Source organism: Diabrotica virgifera, chromosome 6, assembly GCF_917563875.1.
Source record: "Diabrotica virgifera virgifera chromosome 6, PGI_DIABVI_V3a".
NCBI lineage: Eukaryota > Metazoa > Arthropoda > Insecta > Coleoptera > Chrysomelidae > Diabrotica > Diabrotica virgifera.
Genome location: NC_065448.1, coordinates 3,254,348 through 3,273,100, shown reverse-complemented (window position 1 = coordinate 3,273,100; position 18,753 = coordinate 3,254,348). Strand labels below are relative to the sequence as shown.

The 18,753-nt window shown below is 33.2% G+C and overlaps 1 protein-coding gene across 2 annotated transcripts in view; it reads right to left on the bottom strand.

Annotated features, from left to right (window-relative positions):
• Nucleotides 1-18,753, bottom strand: part of LOC114326333 (putative zinc finger protein 812) — a 60,599-nt gene that overhangs the window by 19,697 nt on the left and 22,149 nt on the right. For both annotated transcript variants that reach the window (XM_028274662.2, XM_050654209.1), the window contains exons 4-5: nucleotides 9,900-10,079; nucleotides 1,511-1,816 (exon numbers count right to left, since the gene is read on the bottom strand). In XM_028274662.2, coding sequence (XP_028130463.2) covers nucleotides 1,511-1,816; nucleotides 9,900-10,079 — 486 coding nt within the window. The remainder of the gene's footprint in view (nucleotides 1-1,510; nucleotides 1,817-9,899; nucleotides 10,080-18,753) is intronic.

The window sequence follows — 18,753 nt, the reverse complement described above, 5'->3', positions numbered from 1 at the left end:
GTTTTTTTTGAGGTCACGTATCTCCTAAACCTGTTGTCCGATTTAAGTGATTTTTTGAATATGTTATAGCCCTATTCTTTGCTAATATCTCTGTAATAATATTTTTGCTAAACAGGTAAATTTTCATTGTATACCGGGTGTACGAATCAAACTGTGTTTTTTTCTCAAAGTTCGCAACACCCCGTGGAATATTCTAGCATTTATAAAATACTGAAATTAAAACCCAACGATAGCCTCAGGTTTTCTTAACATTCTGTTTTTTGATTCATTCGTTTATGTTGGATAATACAAAAGTTATGTACTTTAACAGCTAGTCTTCACAGCTAACAGCTCTTCATCAGTATAGGTTGTTTGTAAATAAGTGCGAAAAACTTTAAGGGGCAATTCTGCATGAAAAAATAATGACCGTTTGTTGAATTTTTTTTACAAACTGACGATTTATTTTATTGTGCTAAAACCGGTTGAGATATGCAAATGAAATTTGGTAGGTTTTAAGAGACAGTTATTGCGAATTTTTTGACTTGCAATTAAGAATTTTATATTCACCATTGGCGTGCATACGGGTAATATGACCGATCATATTACCCGTATGCACGCTAATGGTGAATATAAAATTCTTAATTGTATGTCAAAAAATGTGCAATAACTACGTCTTAAAACCCACCAAATTTTATTTGCATATCTCAAGCGGTTTTAAAGCAATAAATAAATCGTCAGTTTGTAAGAAAAAATTCAACATCCCGTATCACGGAAACGAAGCATTTGCAGACATACGATTATAAAGCAAACCGTCTTTATTTTTTAATGCAGAATTATCCCTTTGAAATTTGTCGCACTTGTTTAGAAACACCCTGTACTGAAAAAGAACATGGCTAGTTGTTAAACTACCTAACTTTTGTATTTTCCAACATAAGCGAATGAATAAAAAAACAAAATGTTAAGAAAACCTGAGGCTATAGTTGAGTTTTAATTTCAGTATTTTATAAATGCTAGGATATTCCACAGGGTGTTGCGAACTTTGAGAAAAAAACACAGTTTGATTCGTACACCCGGTATACAATCAAAATTTACCTGTTTAGCAAAAATATTACTACAGGGATATTGACAAAGAATAAGGCTATAACATATTCAAAAAATGATTTAAATCGGACAATAGGTTTAGGAGATACGAGACCTCAAAAATTACCCATTTTTTAGGGTGCCCGTTTTCTATGACGCGCAATTTAGAAGCGTTCTGGAGGTATTTAAGAAAAACTAATTACAAGACGCCATCTTCAAAGAGCTCTAGCTCCCTTAGAAAGCATTTTAGGACTAGATGAATTAGGTTAAAATGTCTTATAATTATTTGAGGAATCTCCTGTCTTCGTTTGTCGGTAGAGTTTCTGGACACCCTGTATATCCTTTGATGTATAATTTTTAGGAATATGCAAAACATTGGACCACTTAAAACGATACTTTCATACCGAATTCAAAAATCATATATTTACGGAATAGACTTTCCAATACATACCTAACTTTATATGACGTATCTACCACAGGTCGCTTTTCCGTATATTTTGGCTTGTCGAGCCGGGCTAGAATTAGTCTTTCGCTCTTCTTCTTTTTCTGTGTCTCTCCTTTGTGTTTAATTCTTGAATGTTCGTTCCTCAACGTTGAACTCAAGAAAGATTTGTCACAGTATTTACAATCTACAGAATATTCGGAGTGTTTGTCCATGTGTTGACGCAGATCATCCGCTCCAAACTGTTTCTCTCCACAGTATGGACAGAAGAAATATGTCGTGTAGTGTTTCATCTTGTGCTCTTTTAAAAGTGGTCTAAAAAGAAAATAAGGTGTATCATAATGAATAATTGTAAACAATAAAAAAATACTAGGTGTATTACAATGTACCGGGTGTCCCAATAAGAATGGCTCTCGGCCATATCTCAGGAACCGTTTATAATACTATTCGTTGCAAGATAATTCGGATTTAACCTTAATTTTAATTTAATTTTAATTTTGATTTAATTGAATTTAATAAAATTGAACCTAATGTAACAAAAGACTAAGGGTGACTATTCGTTACAGCATTCAGGTAGTACAGTGCATTTTGCGCTTGATATTGGCTCAGTCTTAATCTGGGGAATTCCGTCCGAATTATCTTGCAACGGATAGTACAGCTTTGAGAAAAAAATATTTATGACAAAAGTTGCCACGAGAAAAGCCTGGAAATTATTTTCATAATTTTAGGTCCACCGCTAGAGGGCGTAATTGAATATCAAAAATTCAAAAATCAAAATTTTACAAAATTTCCCTAATGAAAGGGCACTGGAAATCCAATCATCGTATTCTTCATAAAATTCTGCGCATATTTGATTTCACAAGTTTAAGTCTACCTTTGCAAATAAGAGGTGGGGGTGAGGGGGAACCTTCTTATGAAAAAATGGCTGTAAGTCCGGTTCTGCTAAATCGAATTTTGCATACTTGGTCTTGTTGAAAACAGCTCTTTTTCGCCAATGTAAGTGTCTTATTTTCGAAATAGCCTAATAAGTAATATGCAAGCTAGGAGGCGTTATTTAATTATTTTCAGAAATCTAGTTTTCTTTGGAAAATATTAAATACAAGTATGCATTTTTAATACTGTATTACAAAATTAGACTAAATTGGCAACATAATACCGAAAACCGCATGTCGATACCTTTTTTCTATTTCGAGATATCTTAAGAAATGTGTAAATTTATAAACATATCTCTTACTGTCACCGGTAAACGAGGTTAAGAAAAAATAATGTGCTATGGAAAAAACAAATAAAAATTTTCCAGGTGTAAACGTATATAATTAATTAAAACAACAATAAAGGTAGACTTCCGCACCAAGCGACCGAGACAGGAGACCGCGACAGGCGACAGGTAGGTCGCGAATAGACGATAGTTGGTCGCTGGTCTCGGTCGCGGGCTGCAGAACTACCCTGATATAATTGCATTGAGAGCAGTCGTGGGGAGACCTCGCCTATCTGTCGCCTGTCGCGGTCTCCTGTCTCGGTCGCTTGGTGCGGAAGTCTACCTTAAGACAAACAACACTATAAAATATAACAAAGAAATAAAAGCAACTACTTACTTGGTCTTAGTGACTGCCTAAATGTTCAAATTGTTGCCCATCATTTTCGATGCAAGCATTTATTCTTTCAAGAGTAGATTGTATAGCAACATATTTAACTGTTTTAGATTTTTATTTATGGGGACGGAGTAAAGACCTTGTTTTTGCCGCTAGGTCCACTACGCGAGAAAACATGATCTATAATCTAGAGAATACGAAAAGCCATTCAAAGCATTGCGAGAGCAAAAATTGAGACTGCTGTTCAATCTACTCTTGAAAGAGTAAATGCTTGCATCGAAAATGATGGGCAACAATTTGAACATTTAGGTCGTCACTAAGTAAGTAGTTGCTTTTATTTCTTTGTTATATTTTATAGTGTTGTTGCTCTTATTGTTGTTTTAATTAATTATATACGTTTACGTCTGGAAAATGTTTCTTTGGTTTTTACCCAGCACACTACTTTTCCTTAACTTAGTTTACCGGTGACATTAACAATTGTTAAGAATTTACACGTTTCTTAAGATATCTCGAGATAGAAAAAGGTATCGACATGCGGTTTTCGGTATTATGTTGCTAATTTGGTCTTATTTTGTAATACAGGATTAAAAATGCATACTTGTATTTAATATTCTCCAAAGAAATCTAGATTTCCGAAAATAATTAAATAACGCCTCCAAGCTGGCATATTACTTATTAGGCTATTTCGAAAATAAGACATTTACATTGACGAAAAAGAGCTGTTTTCAACAAGACCAAGTACGCAAAATTCGATTTAGCAGAACCGGACTTACAGCAATTTTTTCATAATAAGGTTTCCACTCACCCCCACCTCTTATTTGTAAAGGTAGACTTACACTCGTAAAATCAAATATGCGCAGAATTTTATGAAGAATACGATGATGGAGTTCCAATGCCCTTTCATTAGGTAAATTTTGTAAAATTTTGATTTTTTAATTTTTGATATTCAATTACGCCTTCTAGCGGTGGACCTACAATTATGAAAATAATTTTCAGGCTTTTCCCCAGGCAACTTTTGTTATAAATATTTTTTTTCGAAGCTGTACTATAAACGGTGCCTGAGATATGGCCGAGAGCCATTCTTATTGGGACACCCGGTACACAGAGTGAAATGTTCCCACTAAAAATAATCTGTAGTATTCAAATCGGGTGTACGGGGATTCTGGTTACTACTAGAGGCGTACGATAGGGGATAGTGAATGGTTGACCCTTCTCAAATTCTATGTCACTGGCGGAATTGCTATCTTAGAGCAATTTTTCGATTCTCCGATGCTCTCTATACAGGGTGTTTCATTAATAATTGTCCATATAGTAACCGGAGAAGCACAGAATACGAAGATTTAACCTAAAACACTTAAATAAAATGTGGCTCCTTACTGAGTTACAGGGTGTTTTATCTATAAATTTAAAAACAATTTTTGCTCAGCATTTTAAAACTATTCGACGTTTCCTTTTCATACTTGGCAGAAAGTGCGACTACTAGACACCCTACTAAATTATGATAAACAAAAGTTTCTAGCTATTACCAGAGGCGTACGACAGGGGATGGTGAATGGTTGATACTTCTCAAATTCTACGCCACTGGAGGAATTACTATTTTAGTGCCACTTTTAGATTCCACAATACTTTCTACGTAAATAATATACTCTTCAGTGGTAACGATAAACTCATTAGTTTTCGAGAGATTTTAAGTTAAATATGAAACGGCACGGTTATTTTGATTAATTTATGATAATATGATTCATATGATTAAAATTTGTATCCAGTACTTCAAAACTATTTGGAGTATCCTTATCATACTTTGCAGAAAGTGTAGGTAGCGTACACCCTACTAAATTAAGATAAATAAACGTTTCTAGCTACTACCAGAGGCGTACGACAGGGGATAGTGGCTGGTTGACCCTTCCCAAATTCTAAGCCACTGACGAAATTACTATTTTAGTGTAATTTTTTGATTTTACAATACTTTTTATGTAAATAATATATATACTCTTCATTCGTAACGATAAAATGATTAGTTTTTGAGATATTTGAAATTAAAAATGAAGCGACACAATACACTAATCAAACTAACCGTATCGTTTCATTTTTAACTTCAAATATCACGAAAACTAATGAATTTATCGTTACGAATGAAGATTATATTATTTTCATAGAAAGTATTGGAGAATCCAAAAATTGAACTAAAATAGCATTTTTGCCACTGGCGTAGAATTTGTAAAGGGCCAACTATTCACTTTCCCCCGTCGTACGCCTCTGGTAATAGCCATAAACGTTTGTTTAACATAATTTAGTAGTTTGTACAGTATCTATACTTCCTGCCAAGTATGAAACACCCTGTAACTCAGTAAGGAGCCACATTTTATTTAAGTGTTTTAGGTTAAATCTTCGTATTTTGTGCTGTTTCTCCAGTTACTATATGGAGAATTATTAATGAAATACCCTGTATAAATAATATACCCTTCACTCGTAACGATAAAGTTATTAGTTTTCGAGATATTTGAAGCTAAAAACGAAGGAGCATTAATCAAAATAAGTGTGCCTTTTCATTTTTAAGTTCAAATATCTCGATGGAACCTCCAAAGAATTTAATATTCTCTACAAACAAAACGACGACAACAACAACAAAAGAGTCAGCTTAAGTATGTACCCCAATCACACCAAACGATACCGCAACAAACTAATCCACAGATCCCACAACAACCTACTCCACAAAATGTACAAGCTGCACCAACACTCCAACAACAATACAGGCCAACATATGCGCAAGTTGCCAGTGACAATAATATATTATCCATTCTTCAAAATACATTACAAACCAACAACAAATAATGAACCAAATGGCAGCAGAAATAAAATCACTTAGAGAACAACTCACACAACTAACTAATCTCTTAATTAGAAATGGCTCAACTGTATAAAATTGCCCTTCGGAATGCAAACGGCCTTGCCAAACACAAACAAGAAGTAGAAGTATTTCTTGCGCACAACGACATTGACATTCTTCTAATATCAGAATCCCACTTTAACAGTAGTTCTTGCTTTAATATTAAAAATTATTTAATGTACCACACAACTCATCCAAAAGCTGACAGGATAGCCAGAGGAGGAACGGCAGTGCTCATTAGACACCAAATTAAACACTATGAGTTACCTAAGTTCAGAAAAATCCTTCTACAAGCAACCAGTATCGTAAATGAAGATTGGCTAGGCCCATTAACAGTATCAGCGGCATACTTCCCACCAAATTACCCGCCAAATAAACAAGAGATGGAAGAATACTTCTTGTCTTTAGGTCACAGGTTCCTAGCAGGAGGTGATTACAATGCGAAAAACATAGCATGGGGCTCAAGACTAACAGAGGTAGAATACTATATAACATCATCCAAGAACTGCAGTTGAGTTACCTATCCACATACACTCCAACGTACTGGCCTAAGGATCCAGCTAAAATACCAGACCTACTTGATTTCTTTATAGTCAAAGGCATAGGAGCTGGTTACCTAAATGTAGAATCAAATCTAGATCTTTATTCTGATCACACACCAATAATAGCACAAGTTAGTGCCACAATTATAGAAAAAGAACTTCCTGTAATGCTGTTCAACAAGAATACCAACTGGGAACAATATAAAAACCAAGTTAATGCAGAAATTGACTTAAAAATATCATTAAAAACAAAAACAGAAATTGAAACTGCAGTAAATCACTTAACAAACATCATCCACACTGCTGCGAAAAATGCAACACCAGAAATATCAAATCACAAAAAAATCAACACTGCCCGGTAATAATAAAAAAGAAAATAGCTGAAAAAAGAAAACTCCGAACGATTTGGCAGCGTAATAGACACCCGACAAATAGGAGAAATTATGACAAAGTTTCTAGAGAATTGAAAGAGCTTATAAACAATATAAAGAATGCATCATATAACGAATACTTAGAAAATTTGACAAGTACAGAAGATACAGACTATTCGTTATGGAAAACGGTTAGGAACTTAAAAAGACAAAAGCAGCAACGTAAAAGAGACCGAACATGGGCAGATGAGGAAAAAGCAAATACCTTCCGAGAATATCTGGAGGAAGTCTTTCAACCTCTTCCATCGCAAAATACGCCTGAAATAGAAGCTAAAATCAAAGAAACTCTTGGAGCTCCACATCAAATGTCCCAAATTCCAAAACTCTTCAAAGTCAAAGAGGTACATGAGACAATCAGAAGAAACTTAAATCCAGATAAGGCTCCAGGGTTTGATCTGATTAAAGGCCGTTTATTAAAGAGCCCCCAAGAAAAGGCATCGTGCTATTAACAACATTATTCAACGCAGTGCTACGATTAGGACACTTCCCTGTCCAGTGGAAAGTTGCCGAGCTTATACTTATTCCGAAACCTGGAAAACCAATAAATGAAGTAACTTTATACAGGCCAATCAGCCTGCTGCCAGTCCTTGGTAAACTCCTAGAAAAGCTACTCATAACCCGACTGACTTCCATAATAGAAGAAAACCACCTGATTCCTGAACACCAATTCGGATTCAGAAAGGATCATAGCACAATTGAACAGATACACAGAGTAGTGGACGAAATAAATGAAGCATTTGAGCAAAAAAGTTACTGCACGACTGCTTTCTTAGATGTGAGCCAAGCCTTTCATAAGGTTTGGCATGATGGACTACTGTTTAAATTAAAAAAATCACTCCCCCACACACTGTACATTATTATGGAATCCTACTTAAATATTTATATGGGAAATAAGCCACAATTAAAATGAAAAAAATAATTTTATTATTTTATTGGCAATATCATTTTAAAGTCTTCTACTTTAAAATGTATAATATATGTCTAAATTGCCAATATAAATCAGTCAGATTAAATAAATTATTAGAAGAATTTTTTTGCTTAGCAACAACATTTTTGTTTATTTAGTAATATTTTGTATTTTGACAACGGCACCCGATTTGGGCGTCGAAACGTTAATAAAATTATTTTTTTCATTTTAATTGTGGCTTATTTCCCATATAAATAATTAATCATAAAAATGCCACAAGAAAATAGCTTCAGAACAACATCCTACTTAAAGAAAAGATATTTTACTGTAAGGTACGGACAGACAACATCAGAAATCACATTGATAAAGGCAGATTTACCACAGGGCAGTGTTCTTGGTCCACTTCTCTATCTTATGTATACAGCTGATCTTCCAGTAAGCAATCAAACAATTACAGCTTCCTTTGCAGACGATAAAGCGATAATGGTTAAACACAAAGCCCCAGTCATAGCCGCAAGTATTCTCCAACAACATCTAGTGAAAGTTCAGGACTGGACAAGAAACTGGAGAATTAAAGTCAACGAAGTAAAATTAGTGCAGGTTACATTTACCAAATGCAGAGGTGCCACCTGTTACACTAAATGGACAAGATCTGCCTCAATCTGACAGCGTCAAGTATTTAGGGATGCACTTGGACAAAGGACTGACCTGGAGAAAGCACATCTTTAACAAAAGAAAACAACTTGGCTTGAAACTCAGCAAATACGACTGGCTATTGGAAAGACAGTCAAAACTTAGTTTAAAAAACAAATTATTGGTGTATAAAGTAGCCTTAAAACCAATATGGACATATGGTGTACAACTATGAGGTACGGCTGCAAACTCAAGCATCGAGATATTGGAACGCTTCCAGTCGAAGGTACTACGGACCATAACCAATGCACCTTGGTTTATACCAAAACAGAGAAATCCGTGACGATCTTCAAGTGGCCACAGTAAAGGAGATAGTGAGTGAATACAGCAACCGCTATTTGGTAAAATTAGAAAACCACCCAAATAATCTTGCACTGAACCAGCTAGATAATAGTGGGCAGACTCGGAGACTGAAGAGGCACAAACCATTGGAGCTACCATATAGGTTCTAAGCAGCAGTGAAGTGAAGTGTAGTGCAGTGAAGTGAAGTACTTACCCTTACAGGGCACAGTTCAATAATTTAAGAGACCAGTGGAGCCTTTGTTATCACTGGATAACAAATCCAAATTTATACATACACCCCTTTGGACAAACAACAAACATGCTTATAATTTTTATTTATTGATTGCATGTAGTAAATATCCTATAATAATAAAAAAAAATATCTCGAAAACTAATAAATGTATCGTTAAGAAAGAGTAATATAAGCTTTGTTCATGGAGACAATCCATGATTGGTTTCTGACTATTTCGCATGCGCAGTTCCGTTTTCAAGCGGTTTAAAACGCAACTGCGCATGCGAACCAATCAGAAACCAGTCATGGACTCTCTGCGAACAAAGGTATTCTCTTCATTCTTAACGACAAAATCATTAGTTTTCGAGATATTTAAAGTTAAAAAGTGGCACAATACATTTAATCAAAATATCTGTGCCGTTACATGTTTATTCATATATCTCTAAAAATAATGACTTTATCGTCACGAATGAATATTATTTATATAGGGTATTGAAGAGTTGAAAAATTGCGCTAAAATATCAATTCCGCCAGTGGCGTAGGATTTGGGAAGGGCCAACGATCAACTATCATCTGCAGAAACGTTTATTTATCATAATTTGTAAAGTTTACAGTACTTACACTTTCTGCCAAGTATGACAAGGATATGTCAAATAGTTTTAAAGTACTGGGTACAAATAGCTTTTCAATTTGTAAATAAAACTCAGTAAGGAGTCACATTTTATTTAAGGGATTTGGATTAGAAATCTACAACTCACGAGATTGGACATTCTTAATGAATCACTTTGTATAAGAGCATCCTGACTTATATGTTATACACTATAATACTTACGCTGTTGTATATGATAAGCCACATTCTTCGCAATTGAAGAGACGGCGCATTTTATGTTCGTAAACGTTGTGTTGATCCATGAAGTCCATGTCATTATAGCCCACATCGCACTTATCCACCGTACAGTGGTAACTATAAATATTTAAACGGCCTTCTTCCGCCTGTTCGCGTAGATATAATCTAGAAATATCAATTTACAAATGTATTTTGACATGTAAAAATTAAGTACCTATATTGAAAAAAAAGGTGGACTATTTACGTATATACTGTTGTATAATTTTTATGGGAAAATTTTAGAAAATAAATTTATATCAGAGACCACGAAATTATAGATCTCCATCGCCCTGTATATGACCAAAAATTGTAATAGGATAATTTAGTTAGTAATCACTGTTTTCGCAGAAAGTGAAATCGTTAAGAAGGTGGTTTTTCTAAATGGGTTTTTGAACGGAATTAAAACAATGGTGGCGGTCAGATTCGAAAGAACATTTATTTCGCTTTGAAATGGACAATAAGACATATTATAAATAATTCGTAGAAGGTTAAGGGGTAAACAAATCTATTGAGTTTAGAATGTAAGGCTTTTTGTTTAGCATATTGAAAAAACGAAACGTAATTTGATATCTCCTAGAATTTAACAAAATGAAAAAGTGGTAAACAAAATAAATGAGTTCTTAAGAAATGAAAGCATGAATGTAGTGGGTAGACAGGATGTTTTGTGATTGGTGGAAAAAGATGGATGGAAGGGATGAGAGTGTTGAGGATGATTTTGAGGAGAAAAAATGGGGACTGTGTAATCAATATCTGGAGACAGCAGTCCAGTTTTTGAAAAGTGAGAAGTTAGTGTAAAGTGGTGAAATTGGCCTTTGCCAGCAGAATTAAGTTGAAACCAAATCGTTGACCATTTTGAGAAGTTAATTTTCCTGTGTCCGAGTAAGATTCCTGTTTCTGTCTAGAACGAGTAGCCGATTGGTATCTACTTGCACAAGATATCGAGCAAAGTGAAAACTGAGTAGAGAATTCGAGCGAGTCCTGTTTGTTTGTTTGTGAAGCAGTTTGGACGAGAGGGACCTTTCGCAACATCGTAAGAGTACGTGTGGGAGAAGCAAGGACGACGCAATCCGGGAAAAGAAGTAGAGAAGAAACAAAAAGGTTAGTCAAATCATTTGTGAAACGGAGAGAGTTTTTTTTATATCTACACCATATTTGCTTAATGTTTGTATTAAACAGTTCTATAACATAAACAGTCATTCCAAATTTTAAAGAAGAAATAAGTAATCAATTCAAAAAGAGAAAATTAAATTTATTAAATTAAGAATAGTTGATTAAGAATAGATGAAAAATAGTTGCAACAAATTTAGATTTTAGCATCTTTTTTAAATCCTATGTTTATGGTATATTGGATAAATAAATAATATTTTTAACATTTATATAACATTGAGTGTATTTAATTTCCTTGTTTTGTCCTGGATGGAGTAAGCAACTAGAGATACCAAAAGCCACAAACCAAAGGTAAAGCATCAACAATAAAATAGCCCTGAGAATAAAGTTTATTAGAAAATTTAAATTAAAATTGGTTTTGTTTTACATAAGCAGTAATTAAAATAATTGAGTAATTAATTAAATTGAGAATTAGTTCATCAATCTCATAAAAGAGAAAAATACAGAGCTTAACAATACATACAAAAATTGAAGAGGAATATTAGGGAACCATCTCTTCGTTGACTTCAAAGCAGCCATGACAGTGTTAAAAGAACTGCATTATATAGGGTGAGGCAGATAAAGGGCCTATTAGAAATATCTCGAAAACTAAAGGTAACTGAATTATGAAAATTGGAATAGTGGGGTTTTGAAGACAGATCTATTTAATGAAAATATTTTCATCTACTTGGTACTTCCGGTTATACCGGAAGTTGCTTATAACTTCGTTTTTTTAAATGGGACACCCTGTATATTTTGACATTTTTGGATTCTCCTCGATTTCTTCTTTCCTAAAATATAATGTTTTGTAACATTATACAGAGTTGGTTAAAAGATAATTACGTTTTCTTATTAATTTCGCAGCAATATTCACACCCTGTAGGATTGTAGTAGTTTGACAATAAACTTTATTTATGTTCAAATGATTTTTAATATAGTCTACTATTGTTAACAATTATTAGTATAGCTAAATTTTTAATTTTAGTATACAGGGTGGGTCTAAACTCGGACGAGTATTTTCTGAGTTTTCTTAAATGGAACACCCTATATTTTAGTATTTGTAATGAAATGATATTTCATGGTACTTTTTGAAATTATACTTCTTTACGCGCGATATGAGGGTGAATTTTTATATGTTAAAACCTATGATCCGGGCGCATGCGCATTATAACTTTGTTCTGATTGGATGTTCAAATGACATGTCAAAAATTATCCAATATGGCAGCTGTAGCACAGCTGTGGTGTGGACGGTTGACGGTTTGGTTATGTAATGTATGGTTGTTGCGTGTTAAAATTTGTGGGAAGAGAAACAACAAAGGTTAGTTAATAGTTATACTGCCTTTTTGAAGTTACACTTCTTTAGGCGCGATTTCATTGAGGGTGAAATTTTAGTAATCTGCGGACATAGGCAGTATGGAGTTCGTTACTAAATGTTTTAATTTATGTATTTATCAGTCCAGAAAAGGTGTGGAAAGAATATATTAGTGTTTTTAAATATATTTTTCTACAAACGTGTTAAAAATACAATTTATAGCACTCCATAGGAGCGTTAAAAATGCTACTTTAAAGCATCGGTGCTTTAAAAATTTTAAGGCACTGCAGTTAAAAGTGAATTGTCAAATTGTGAAACGTCAAAATATGTATATTTCATTTAGTAACATTAATAGATATTAATAATACATATTTACGAATGTTTCTTCTAAAATTTAGGAATATATTAAATTTATAATACATTTAAGTATGTAGTAATTTTCTTTACAATTTTTACTTACCAATTTGTTTTGTTTATACCTAATATCGCCGTTGTCTAGCAAGTGTCTGCGTAGATTAGCGGTATGTGTATTTAGCTACGGACCCGTTAGTACTTGGTTCGATTCCCACATAAGGAAACTTTTTTTGTTTATTATTAATGGTTATTTGACATCTTAGACTATTATTATATGGACTTATAAATGATTAAAAATAATTAAAATAATTAATCGGGATGTTGCCCAACTATTTACCGGGTTGCAAATTTATAATAATTGCCTATTTCAAAATGCACTTTTGAAATTAATTTTTCTTATGCACAAATGCAATTTCAGATTTCTTATTCATTATAATAGTTCACAAAATTTCCTGACATTCTCACGAATCCAACGCACCAAACTGCATTAAAATCCGTCTTACTGCGCCAAAAATCGAGAGTAAGGCCTTTTTTTGTGCTTCAATGCCTCGACTAATTTGGCCAGAGATCGAGAGGTCGTGAGTTCGAATCCAGTGCAATCCTATACTTTTTTTTTATTTTTTTGAAAGCGGTAAGCACAAAATTAGTTTGGTGGTTTTAAGAAATCATATAATAGAAGTATAACTTCTTACGTGCGTACAAATTACACACACATTCTTTTTTATTTCTTAAGCAATTCCCTATACCTAACTGCTTTAATTTGTGCTTAATTGTTAATCGCACCAACAATCTTAACTTCGATGGTATTTTGACAGTTCAACCATTATTGGCAATTTTAAGTATCAGTCTAGATTAATATGTATTTATTTCCAAAAAATTATTTGTGATTGAATATTTTCACGGCCAACCTAATACAATTTAACATATTTTGTGTTGCAATTAATGTTTTGCTTGAATCACCAATAACTCACAAATTAGCGCAGTTAGGTATAGAGAGTGCTTAAGTAATTAAAATATACCATAAAACACCATTTCATTACAATACTAAAATACAGGGTGTTTCATTTAAGAAAACTCAGAAAATACTCATTCCGAGTTTCGACCAACCCTGTATACTAAAACGAAAAATTTAACTATATCAATAATTCCTAACAATAGTAGACTATATTAAAATCCATTTGAACATAAATAGAGTTTATTATGTCAAACTACTACAAGCCTACAGGGTGTGAATGTTGCTACGAAATTAATCAGAAAACGTAATTTTAATAAAACGTAATAATCTTTTAACCGACCCTGTAGAATCTTACAAAACCTTATATTTAAAGAAAGAAGAAATCGAGGAGAATCCAAAAATGTAAAAATATACAGGGTGTCCCATTTAAAAAAACGAAGTTACAATCAACTTCCGGTATAACCGGAAGTAGCAAAGAGACCAAAATATTTTCACTAAATAGTTCACACCTCAAAACCCCTGTATAACAATTTTCATGATTTTCTTACCTTTAGTTCTCGAGATATTTCTAATAGGCCATTTATCTGCCTCACCCTGTATATTGCAATGATAGACTTTGGGATCTCACCTAAGTTAGTTAAGTTGACCCAACTAACAATTCAAAACGTAAGCTCGTTCGTTAGAATAGGGAACTTGCATAAAATTTTAAATCCGAAAAAACTGTTATAAATCACAACAGAACATAATTTAGAACCTGTATCAAAGATAAAAAAGTTTTGTTTGTCTTGAGTTTGGCCCCTAAAGACGACTAAAAATTCAACTTATACCTGCCACCTCAAAACGCGTCGTGACGTCACGCAGTTGTATGTTTATATTCTACACCAATAGGGAACTTGCAAAAATTTTTAAATATTAAAATGATATTAAAAAACATAAGGTATTCTTGTTCTCATGATCATTTTTCAGTGCGTCATTAATTATGACGTCATATACTGTATTGGGTGTGTCGAGACTTATTTCATGTAATTATTGACGAATCTGACAGATGCCACAATCGTACTTAGCCATAGGTGAAAAGCTTGTGGAATTAAACTAATTAGTAATTTAGTAGATTTGATTTTTACACAATATGTTAACATGTAGGTATTTTTTATAAAGGGGAATAAAATTAAAAATAAACAATATTGTTAATTAAATTTATAAATATGGAAACATTAAAAAATGACACAAAACTGTCCATAAACTGTGTTTTTATCTTCTTCTCTAGGTGCTGTCTCCGCTTCAAAAGTTAGCAATCATCAGAGAGATCTTTATTTCTAAAACAGCGGCTCTAAATAATTCATTGTTATTACATCCAAACCAGTTCCTAAGGTTCTTCAGCCATGAGTTACGTCTCCTTACTATGGATCTTTTTCTTGCATAATGACCTGGAGTATTAGATATACATCTCTCATCACATGTCCCATATATCTCAGTTTTCTTCTTATTTGTTAGTTCTCGTTCCTTATGCGTAAGTCTCATTACCTCCACGTTGGCTATTCCATCTACTCATGAGATATTTAGCACTCTTCGGTACAAATCGAATGTCTCTAGTCTCCTCACGCCAATGACTAACTTTTAACGAACTAAATTCTAAACCAAAACACAAAATAATGCACAAAGACGTTGTGAAACACAAGTGAAGTCGAATTCGAAATTTCAAAATGACAGGTACACAAAATACTGACCTGAATAATAACCGTCACTTGACTCTTTGACACTTCTAAAAAATGGCCAAAATGGACGAAGTTTTTGTCAAATGTTCGTATTTGATTGGCTAGAAAAACGCGCATTCTAAATATCAACGAATCAAAGGTAGGTTAGGAATAGACATCTTATGTATATAACCATTGTAATGCTGCATTATTTTTGTGTTTAATCACGGAGCTACCGCTTTTTCCGTCTCATCTAACTTAATGCATTAGAGAGAAATCGAAAAACTGTGACGCACTGAAAAATGATCATGAGAACAAGAATAACATGATCTTAAAACGCTTGCATGCGAAAAAAACAAATATTTTTAACCCGTACGCTAATTACGACGTTTTGAAAATGCTATAAAATTCAAATATCTTAGGAGGCTCTTGAACGTCCTTCTATTGGTTCGACGTCACCGGCCACGGTGAACCGGCGGAAACAACGCGATTAAGGTAGGTATCACGGGTATATTACATTTTAATCGTCTTTAATCAAAAATTCCTAGGTATTATTTATGTTCATCTTATATATTGTAATAAGTAGTTCCCCAATCAGCTTAGTTTTAAACTGAAATTGATAAAGTTGAGTGCTACCTTGTAAAGAGTTTAAAACGCATAATATGACGGATGAGGGTAAGTCTGACAACTTACCTACCGTTGATGTCTTCATGGTGGCAACTTTTATAAAAAGTAGTGAAAACTATTCTATTGGAGAAATGCGAGGTGTCAAGGCAAATAAGTAAGAGTTATTAATAAGCATGTTTAAACCGTTTATAACAATAGTTTGGTACCATTATATTATAGTACTTATACGGTTTACCCCGTGGGTTTGATCTACCTACCTCTAATCGAAGGATTTCGTATATCCTGGAAAAGATTACTGTGTAATTTGCATTATAATAAAGATTATATTTTATTGTAATGTTTATTAGTACCTACTGGAGCCTTTCATTATTGTGTTCAAAGCCTTCTGAGAAAAGATTATGGTGATTAGCAGCAACAAAATCCTTCTTTACAAAGTTAATAATACGCAAAAATAAGAAGAATCATTATTGTAATTTTACAAGTTAATATCTTTATCATCTCAGCTTATACTTACACCGCATCCCTCGGTAGACCGCAAGCTATAGTAGAAACCCGACTGTGGACCGCATACTATAGTAGCACCAATACTTTTTAGTTACTCTTACTTTTATTACTAAAAGTTTTGTTTATTTTTAAGTTACTTGTTTCTTCTTTGTTCTTCAACACAATAAACGAACAAAGTAATTTCATAAAAAAGAACTTTTTGATACATGTCAACAGAGATAAAATGTTAATATTTTGCCTGTCACAGAAAAAATCATTTTTGCCACAGAGTAAAACAAGATATTTCAACTATATTATTTATCTATGGGCAAACTGCATTAAATGCAATGGCCCACCCCGAACGGACAAACGATACGAGTGGCCTGTGACGTCAGACCCCAGGTCTCGCTTTTGAAGTTGTTTAAAACGGAAATTTTAGGCGCGGAACTTTGATTAGATGTTGTACGTACACTATTCATTGTTAAGACGTAATATTTTGAATATAACATTTTAAAACATAAATTAACAATTTTATGCAAAAAAAATTTTTAGTGCAAGTTCCCTATTGTATAAATAATTTTAAATTAGACATTATAAACGTCAATAAAAAATACAGTTATGTTACGTTAAAAATGTTTTTGATCGTTTGAACTATTCATAGAAAATTTGTACTTTTACAAAATGGTTTTATTTTCAATAGTAAACCTTCTTTCCTTTCCTTCAAAAACTGTATCAAACTCCAATCTCAACAAACTGGTATATATTATTACAACGACATAAGATAAATGCAGTACCGGCGCTAGGGTATAAGGCGCCCGCCTGCAAAAGAAGCATAGGCGCCCTTCGGTGTCTTTTAAATTAGTATTTTGTATAGCACCGACAGAAAAAAGGTCATTTTGGCGCCCCCCAAACAGGGGCGCCCGCCTGCAGTGCATCCCTTGCAGGCCCCTTATCGCCGGCCCTGGATAAATGTCAGAATATAAATATTTTTCCTTTATTCCCGACGACGAGCTGGCCAAATACCCAAGTAGGTGGAGGCCAATAAACTAAAGAAGGAGAGGAAGAATATACCTAAATATAACGCTGTGTCTAGGTACACGCTAACGTGTACGGAAATAAAAAGGTTAGAGTGTCAGAGTGTTGGAATTTGTTTAATCGCGTTGTGTTTACACTTTAATTTTAATATTGATTAGTAAAGAGATTTCTTATTTTTTATTTGTTTAGTGTTTGTTTTTAAATTAACTATGCAGTGTGGACAATTATTTAGTTGTTTTAATGAGTTTAACAACATTTTAAAACAGTATGAAAAAGTTAAGAGACTATAAATTAATATATATTTTTTAGTTATAAGTGAAATAGTATTACCGTCCAAAATTAAAATAAAAGGAAGACCTAAAGCTTTCACAATAATAATTAACTTGTTCTGAAGCTATTTCCTTGTGGCATTTTTGTAATCAACTAGTCTAAATGGGAACTAAGCCACAATTTAACTAAAAAAATTATTTTATTAACGTTTCGACGTCTAAATCGGACGTCGTTGTCAAAATACAAAATATTATTAAACAAAAATGTTGTTGCTTAGTAAAAAGTTTTTTCTAATAATTTATTTAATCTGAATAATTTTGTATTTTGACAATGATATCCGATTTGGACGTCGAAACGTTAATAAAATCATTTTTTAAGTTAAATTGTTGCTTATTTCCCATTTAGAATAGTTGATTATAATAATTGACTTACGTATAAAAACTATTTTAACAATATTTTGTACGTGTCATGTCAACTAAATACATATACAGTGGAACCTCGATTATCCGTCTCTCTATTAACCGTCACCTCTGTTAACCGTCAGGGTTCATCAATTCATTTTTTTAGCATTGCGATAATGAGCCAAACAAAATTCGTTAAAATGTGTAGTTATGCTACCACCGCATTTGCACAAACAAAGATTTGTGTAAAGAAGCTAGAGAAGCTGCATCGCACATGCAACAATTCATTGAGTGGTATTCTCGACAAGAAGAAGCCAATAAAGTGTATTGTATTATCTTAAGCGGATTAAGAAATTCCTCCTTGCAAAATTAAATACTTCAAAAAATTAAATTCTTTAAAAGAAATACTTCGTTGCAGTAAAACAAAGATTTCAGAATATTGTAAACCAAATTAATTCAATTGGACGAACACAAATCCTTCTTATATTTTAAAAAAATAAACATACAAATAAAATTTGAGAGT